The 7,736-nt window shown below is 65.9% G+C and overlaps 3 protein-coding genes across 3 annotated transcripts; 1 reads left to right on the top strand and 2 right to left on the bottom strand.

The window, feature by feature from the left end:
* Positions 1–342: 342 nt before the first annotated feature.
* MNEG_11811 (hypothetical protein) lies at positions 343–780 on the bottom strand (the record flags this gene model as incomplete). Its single annotated transcript, XM_014039719.1, has 1 exon — positions 343–780. One exon carries the CDS (start codon positions 778–780, stop codon positions 343–345), a length of 438 nt encoding a protein of 145 aa, XP_013895173.1.
* Positions 781–3,097: 2,317 nt separating this feature from the next.
* Positions 3,098–4,463, top strand: MNEG_11810 (ADP-ribosylation factor 1; the record flags this gene model as incomplete). Its single annotated transcript, XM_014039718.1, has 6 exons — positions 3,098–3,163; positions 3,251–3,332; positions 3,408–3,478; positions 3,562–3,681; positions 3,946–4,064; positions 4,376–4,463. 6 exons carry the CDS (start codon positions 3,098–3,100, stop codon positions 4,461–4,463), a joined length of 546 nt encoding a protein of 181 aa, XP_013895172.1.
* Positions 4,464–5,190: 727 nt separating this feature from the next.
* MNEG_11809 (Importin-4) lies at positions 5,191–7,613 on the bottom strand (the record flags this gene model as incomplete). The annotated part of the gene is made up of 3 exons (XM_014039717.1): positions 5,191–5,466; positions 5,756–5,998; positions 6,438–7,613. The coding sequence occupies 3 exons, from the start codon at positions 7,611–7,613 to the stop codon at positions 5,191–5,193; spliced, it is 1,695 nt and encodes a 564-aa protein (XP_013895171.1).
* Between the last annotated feature and the right edge of the window lie 123 nt (positions 7,614–7,736).

Genomic DNA, 7,736 nt, shown 5'->3' with positions numbered 1-7,736 from the left:
CACCTGCCGCAGCGCCCCGATCTCGTCCTCGCTCCTCTCGCTGTCCTCAATGTCGTAGAACTCGGGCACCATGTCCGCGTACTCGCGCCGCTTGCGCAGCAGCACCTGCGCCTGCCGTGACCTGGCGGTGCGAAAACGGGGGTGGGAGGGTGGGGGGGCTCGTCCGCTGCCGCAAACAGAGGGCGCCTGCGGCGCTGCCCCGACCGACGCGCCGCGCCCTGCCCACGTAAAACCATTCAGACGGCAGCCGCAAGCGCAAACGTCAGAGGCGGCGGCTGCGCCGCCCCGCGCGCCGCCGCGGGCGCCCCTTGGGGGGGCCGCGCGGACGCTCGGCCCGTCGCCCTACTTGTTCGGCGGCAGGTAGCCGAGCAACAGCCGCCAGCACAGCGGCCGCAGCTCCCCCGGTATGCCGCTCCAGGCCAGCTCCCGCAGCGCGTCCAGGTCCACCACCTGGTCTGACAGGATCCGGTGGAACTTCTTCACGCGGATCGCGGAGGACGCGCGGCTCTGAGACACGCCGCCGCCGCCGCCGCTGGTGGTCGCGCCGCCGCCGCCGCCGCCGCAGCCGCTGCCGCTGTGCCCCGCATCGCCGCTGCCGGCGGGCCCGCCGCCGTCGGCGGAGGGGCCCGGCGGCTCTCCGCCGCCGTGCAGCCGGAGCGAGGCCAGGTGCTGCTCCGCCTCCGGCGGGCCCCCTCCGCCGCCGGCTGCGGCGGGCGGCACGCCAGTTCTGCTCTGCTGGCTGCTGCCGGCTGCTGCTGCGGATGGCCCCGGGCCCTGCATGCGGAGGGAGCATCAGCTCGACTTTGGTGTAAAGTGTGCTCAAAACGGATGAGCAGCCAGCGACACGGGCGACCACTGCAGAGAGCCGGCTTGAAAGTAGGGGCAGTAGTCAACAATATGTCAACACCCATCATGCCCTGCAATAGGTGCGATCGACTGCACCTACCTCTCCATCGTGCGCTAGTGCCTCCGCGGCCGGTGGCGGCTCGCTGCGGCTGCTTGGGACCGGCGACGCTTCACGCTGCGGCGAGCTGGTCGCCTCGCCGGCGCCCTCCGCGCCTGGCACCTCCCTCCGGTTGAGTCTGGCTTTCCCTGGAAGCCGCGGCGCCCGTAGAAAGCTGCACAGCAGCATTGGCGGCAGAAGCGGCCTCTCATGCAATGCGCGCGGTGGTGGGGCGGCCGTCGACGGCCCCGCCCGGTCTATAGAGCGGCGCAGCAGCGGGCCGTGCAGCAGTGGCCGGTGCAGCAGCGGGAGACCAGCGCACCTGGTGATTTGCTTCAGCCCGCTCTCCAGGGCATCCCTAGACCCGCTGTTTCGCTGTTCATTGAACATCTCCGGGGTCCCCGGGCTCGAACGCGATGATCAACCAATGTGCTGAACAGCACTAGTATGCAGCCAATCATAACATATCATATCATGCTAGTGCGTTTGTCATCTTCTGTTCGCATGCTACGGTACATGTGAACGGCATGATCAGGCGGCAGCGGGGTCGGCATGCCCACAGCCTGGTCCGCCCGCCAATGACCCATGTGCATTCGGTGATGTGACGCCACGAGCTGGTTGTGCAGCTGTGTCTGCAAGCAACCGCGTGGCGGCACAAGGAATGTAGGCACGAATGCCGTCGTTGCAGGATTGGCGGGGTCAACACCTCGCTCATGGGAATAAAGTGGTGGTCTCCCAGCGCTGGCCAGAAGGTGCGAGTCCTCCTGGCGCGAGTAGTGCGCTTGGCTCATGCCTGTCAATGGCTCAGTCACTCTTCCAAAGGGCAAGGAGGTCCAACTTTGACCAGTTGCCCGACCTCCCTCGATGCCAGGGATATCGATGGGCGCCGTGCAGATGGTCTTCTATTCAGAAGGGGGCCACAAGTGCCAACCTGGGTTACTCAGCCAGCGTCCCAGCCCACCTGTGGGTCACCACCACACACCATGCTTGTGCCAGCACCAGTACCCTCAACCCCACACCCGCTTCCGCCATGCGCCCTTGATACTTCAGGTGTGTGGAAGCCCGGACCACGGAACGAATAAGTTTGATACAGTAGTGTACAGGGCTACACGCAACAATTCTTGCACCATCCTGGCCCTCGTAAATTTTTTATCCACTTTTTTATCCTTTATTTTTGATCACAGCGTATATTGTGCAATGAGCTGCGGTCGTATCCCAGTCTGCTGGGCTGCCGCATTGCAGCGCTGCTCCGCCATGCATGGGAGCGTGCCCTTCCAGGGATTGGATGTGCACGCAGTGCCAACACCCTTGTGAACACCTGCAAGACAAACGCCTTGTTTGCCGCCTCGTGTATCGCTGCACCCTTGCAAAACCACTTCACACACCTCGCTTAATGTTGACACGTGTGGGTGACACTGGATGCTCAGTTGTTGGGCCCCCAACCCCATACAAACAGGGCGCACAGTAACCCGTCTTCATTAGGGCAGCCAAGAAAATCAGGTGTGCGAAACGTTGGCAGCACAAGCACCAGGTTCGCATGCACTTCAGGGGGGCAGCAGCACTCCTCAGTCGTGCAGCTTACATGGTCAGCCCTTGCTAGATTGAGTGGGGTTGGCCTACACCCTGCGACAACAAAAACATTCGAGATTCGCATCTCAAACGAACTAGTTCCCTGGACGGCTGAGGCCGCTGGCGGTTGATGTGCTGCGGCTGGAGTCCATGATCCTGGTCAACGCCCAGCCAGCTGGTCGAGTAGGCCCCTGCATTGACAGGACTGCAGAACCTCGTGCGTGGTAATCTCGCGCACAACAATGATCGATAGAATGGGTGCAATATGCTTGCAGATGCACCGATATGCGGAACCCCAGCACCGAGCTTCATCATTGTTGCTCTGATCTGGCGACCACAGCCAACCAGGTGTACGTCCGCCACGACGCCTTCGCCTGAGACTATGAGCTATGAGGATGACTGCAAGCATCCACGACTACGGTAGCTGACGGTCGAGACAGGACACCATGGCTTCGTGCCAGCTTCCGGCTCTCGTGGCGCGCCGTTCGCACTTGTGCTCATGCACGCATCGGTTCAATCACTGTTGGGACCCGCAACGCCTGCATTTAGCTCTCTGTTGCGGCCCTTCTACTAGAACTCGCAAACATGGGGCTCACCATCAGCAAGCTGCTGTCGCGTCTGATCGCTAAGAAGGAGATGCGCATCCTTATGGTAAGCTATCAGGCCTGCTGATGGGCGCCATGGCGGAGAGGTGGGCCTCTGAGCTCAAGTGCTGCTCTGTGCACTCTTTGTGTGCAGGTGGGACTGGACGCCGCAGGTAAGACGACCATCCTCTACAAGCTGAAGCTTGGAGAGATTGTGACTACCATCCCCACCATCGGTGAGTCGCGAGGGCAGGCGGGCTCCCGCTGCTGCACGCACAGGCTCTGACACCGATCGCGCTCCTCCCTCGCAGGCTTCAACGTGGAGACTGTTGAGTACAAGAACATCAGCTTTACCGTCTGGGACGTGGGAGGCCAGGACAAGGTGGGGAGCCTCGGAACTGACACTGCTGTTTGCTGCTGCTTGCTGCTGGAACGAACCTCAACCTGCTGCCGCACCGCCCGCAGATCCGCCCGCTTTGGAGGCATTACTTCCAGAACACTCAGGGGCTGATCTTTGTGGTGGACAGCAACGATCGGGACCGCATTGGCGAGGCCAGGGACGAGCTGCAGCGGATGCTCAACGAGGTGAGCATGCCACCACGCGTTGCGAATTCTCCGAGGCTTGCACATGTATGCATATGGGCAGCGTTTGTGCTGGCCACTGCGGAGCGCATCGGGCTGGCTCGGCGGGCGTCGTGCGGTCCGGTGGTACGGCGCGAGGGCTGAACGACGTCGCTTTTTGCAAGCAAGCAGTGGCAGCTTTGTTTCGTGCTTCGTCACCACGCTCGCTCAAGGGGAGTGTCGGCGAATAAATGCATCATGCGCCGCCCTGTCGCCGTGGTCGCACAGGACGAGCTGCGCGACGCAGTCCTGCTGGTGTTCGCCAACAAGCAGGACCTGCCAAATGCCATGAACGCGGCGGAGATCACTGACAAGCTGGGTCTGCACTCGCTGCGCCAGCGTCACTGGTGCGTGCTGCTCCGGAGCCAAGCAGTGGCGGTCCACACCGAGCTCAGAACATGCGGGGCGCTTGTCCCGTGCTGTCCTCTTGCGCTTTTGCATCGTCGGCGCCTGTGGCTAAGGCACGCGCATCCGCCCCGGCGCGCATGCAGTATGTTTGTGTTTATGCGACACCTCCGCAGGAGGTTGATTGTTTGCCGCAAGGCGGCCATGGCCCGAACAGCCCAGACTGAGTGCATGTCGCGTACGCCTGTACTTCGGCTCACCACTGGACTGCGCCGGTGGCCTCTGCGTGCCACCGTCGGTGCTGTGCGCACAGGTACATCCAGAGCACGTGCGCGACGTCTGGCGAGGGGCTGTACGAGGGCCTGGACTGGCTCAGCAACAACATCGCCAGCAAGGGCTGAGCGGCGGCAGCAACGGGGGCCGGCCGCCGGCGGAGGAGGCTCAGTTGCGCGCGGCGGCCTCGCCCCACACAGCAGCAGCAGCGGCAGCGGCGAGGCGGATGGCAGTGGTGGAAGCTGGTTGCGCCGCGCGGCGCCCTGGACCGCACGGGGCGAGGCGCGTGCTCTGCCCTGGTGCTTGGCGTGCCCCGACGTTTGGAGGCGCAGAGGGGCGCCTCCACCCGAGGGGTTGACTCTCTGGCAGACTGACAGCGCCCGTTCGCCCTTGGGCTGCAGCGGCGCGCGGCGGTGGGCGCGCCGACTCATGAGTCAGTTGCGCCCTTGGACTGGTTGATGGGCAGGAGGCTGGGTGACACAAGCGTGGCTGGGGCCATGACAAGAATGGGACAGGGCGGCAGGCTCGAAGAGAGCCTGTTTCTTCTTGTGGCCGTGCGTTTTCACCCACACCAGCCACTTTTGTCTGCACGGCGTGCACACGTTCACACGCACATACTTATAGCAGCAGCAGCACAGCGCGGCGATCGATGCCGCCAGAGCTGCTGCGGGAGCGCATCCATAGGCCAGGCATCAATGCCATGTAAGACCAACGAGACCGCGGCTTTTCGCTGTGCCACAGGCTTGCAGTAGGCGCCACATTCTAAATAGTGGCCAGGTCAGCACGCGGCTGCAATCCAGGAGCAAGGGTAGACGATGTTTGCATTCATGCTGTAATGCACAAAGGGGCAGCAAGTTACCCGCTGGCGAGCTGCTGCAGCGTTGTCTGCTGGTCCGCCGGCAGGGCAGCAACCAGTGGCCCCACCACAGCGGCAAACTGGCCTTGCAGCTGCAGCAGCACTTGCGCCACCTGCCGCCGCGCCGCCATCGGCGCCGCGTCCTGCACGCCCACGCGGCCGAAGGCCTGGACGATGGCGGGCAGGTGGGGGGACACCCGCTGCTGCAGCGCCGCGTCGCCGGTGAGCAGCTGGCAGAGCGCCGCGCACACTGGGGCCGTCTCTTCTAGATCCTCCTGTGGCGAGGTCGCGTTGAGATGTTTGGCGAGCGCCATGCGCAAGGGGTGCAACAGAGGGGGCTGTTGGCAGCGGAGCAGGGAGGCTGGAGGTGCACCGAAAGAAGCCTGCACACGCCAGCGGTCGGCAACTTGCGTGCGAGAGGTGGGCAGGAACGCTGGGGCCCTGCGCAGCGCACACCACCACGAGGTGCGAAAGTGCTGCTCACGGCGCGCCGGCACTGGTCTCCCTCCCCCTCCCCCCTTCATCCCGCCAAGTGGCGCCCCGGGCGGCCCGGGCGGCCCGCACCTGCAGCGGCAGCGCAGAGACCAGCACCGGCACTATCTGCTCCACGGGCAGCGCGGCGCCCATCGCCAGCAGCGTGCGCCCGACCGCGCCCGCCGCGTTGTCGCGCGCCCCCGGCTCCTCCTCCGGCCGGAACAGCGGGTGCAGCGCCTGCAGCAGCTGCGGCATCAGGGGCGACGCCTGCTGCGGGCAGGTGTGCGCGATCATGCCGCAAGCAAAGGCGGCGTTCTGGCGGTTGATGGGGTCCTGCGGGGAAGTGGGGGGTTGCGTGGAGGTGCCGGCTTGGGCGACTCCCTTGTAGAAGCGGCGCTTGTGCAGGGGCCCAGCTGTGTGGCAGCACGGTGACCCGCCAGCTGCTCGGCTGCGGCGCCGCTGTTGAACAGGAAAGGCTCTGCTGCGCAGAATTCTAGAACAAACATATCGGCCCCCACCAGGCGCCGCTTTCCCACCATTGGCAACAACGGCTGCGCGCGTATACACCTGAGCACACACATCTCCACATGTTCGCCCGGAAAAATGCACACACATACACACACACACACACACACAAAAACAAACAAACAAACAAACAAACAAACAAACAAACAAACAAACAAACAAACAAACAAACAAACAAACAAGCAAACAAACAAACAAAACACACGCACACGCCCCCAATCGCGCACACGTGTACGTGTGCCCTCACCTCGCTCCGCAGCTCCCGTATCAGCGGCGGCAGCGCCTGCTCCGCCGCCGGCGCTGCGAGCGCCCCCAGCTTCTCGCACACCTCCGCCAGCGCGCCCGCCGCGATGCCCCTGACCCCTGCGGCCTCCCGCGGCCGCAGCCGCGCGAGCAGCGGCGCCAGGTGCAGCGACAGGAACACGGGCGCGTAGGCCTGCGGGCCGACGGCCGCGGCGAGCGCGGGCAGCAGGTCCGCGGCCGCGGAGATCAGCTCCTCGTCCTCCTCCCCTGCATCATCCTCATCAAAGCCAGACCCGCCGCCGCCGCCGCCGCCGCCGCCGCCGGGCTCGTCCTCGTCGTCCTCCTCCTCCTGCTGGCACGCGGCCTCGCCCTGCAGCACCGACGCCGCGGCGCGCGCGACGGCCTCCAGCTGCTGCTGCTCGAACGCGGCGCCGCCGAGTGCCTCAAGCAGCACCACGATGGCCGCGACCGCGGCGGACACGGCGGGCTTGTCCGGGTCTGTATCCAGAGACTCCAGCAGCAGCGCCACCGCGCCACCGGCCATCTGCCGCGCCTGCGCCGAGACCTGCTGCGGCGCGGGCGCGCCGGCGCCGGCGGGGGCCGCGCCCGGGGAGGCCGCGCGGTGCACGGCCAGCACCAGCTTTGGCAGCGCCTCGTGGGCCGCCGCGCGCACCTCCTCGTGGAGGTGCTGCGAGCCCGCCTTCAAGAGCGCCGCCAGCGCGTCCGCGTGCGGCGCGACCGCGGCCGCCGCCGCGTCGGCGTACGCGCCGACCGCGTGCGTCGCGGCGGCCTTCTCCTCGACCACGCCCGTCCGCACGCGGAACCCGCGCCCGCCCGCATCGTCGTCGTCGCTGCCGCTCCCGCTGCTGCCGCCGCCGCCCGTGTCGTCGCTGTCCTCGGACCCGATATCCTCGGACGCCGCGTCGCCGCCGTCGCCGTCGCCCCGCACCAAATCGCCGTCCGACTGCTCGCAGGTGGCGATCGCGAGCGCGACCGCCCGGGGCACGTAGGGGCCGAACCCCTCCTTCAGCGCCGCCGACAGGTTGGCCAGCGCGAGGTGGCTGTATTCCCGCAGCTCGGGGCTGTCGACGGATCCAAAGTTAGCGAGCACCGCCTCGACGATGCCGGGCAGCGCAGGGCCGACGACGGGGTCCGAGGGGCCGAGGGCGTCTGCGAGCATGCCTATGCACTCTACGGCCTTGCAGCGCGCGGGGAGGGCGTCCTGGCCGGGGCGCTGCATGAAGTGCTGCAGCATCGGCAGCGCGGTGGCTGCGGGGCGTCGGCGCGTCGGAGTGTGTTACTC

This window comes from Monoraphidium neglectum (genome assembly GCF_000611645.1).
Source record: "Monoraphidium neglectum strain SAG 48.87 unplaced genomic scaffold scaffold02918, whole genome shotgun sequence".
Lineage (NCBI taxonomy): Eukaryota > Viridiplantae > Chlorophyta > Chlorophyceae > Sphaeropleales > Selenastraceae > Monoraphidium > Monoraphidium neglectum.
Note: the sequence above shows the minus strand (reverse complement) of the source record. Positions and strands in the feature narration are given on the sequence as shown.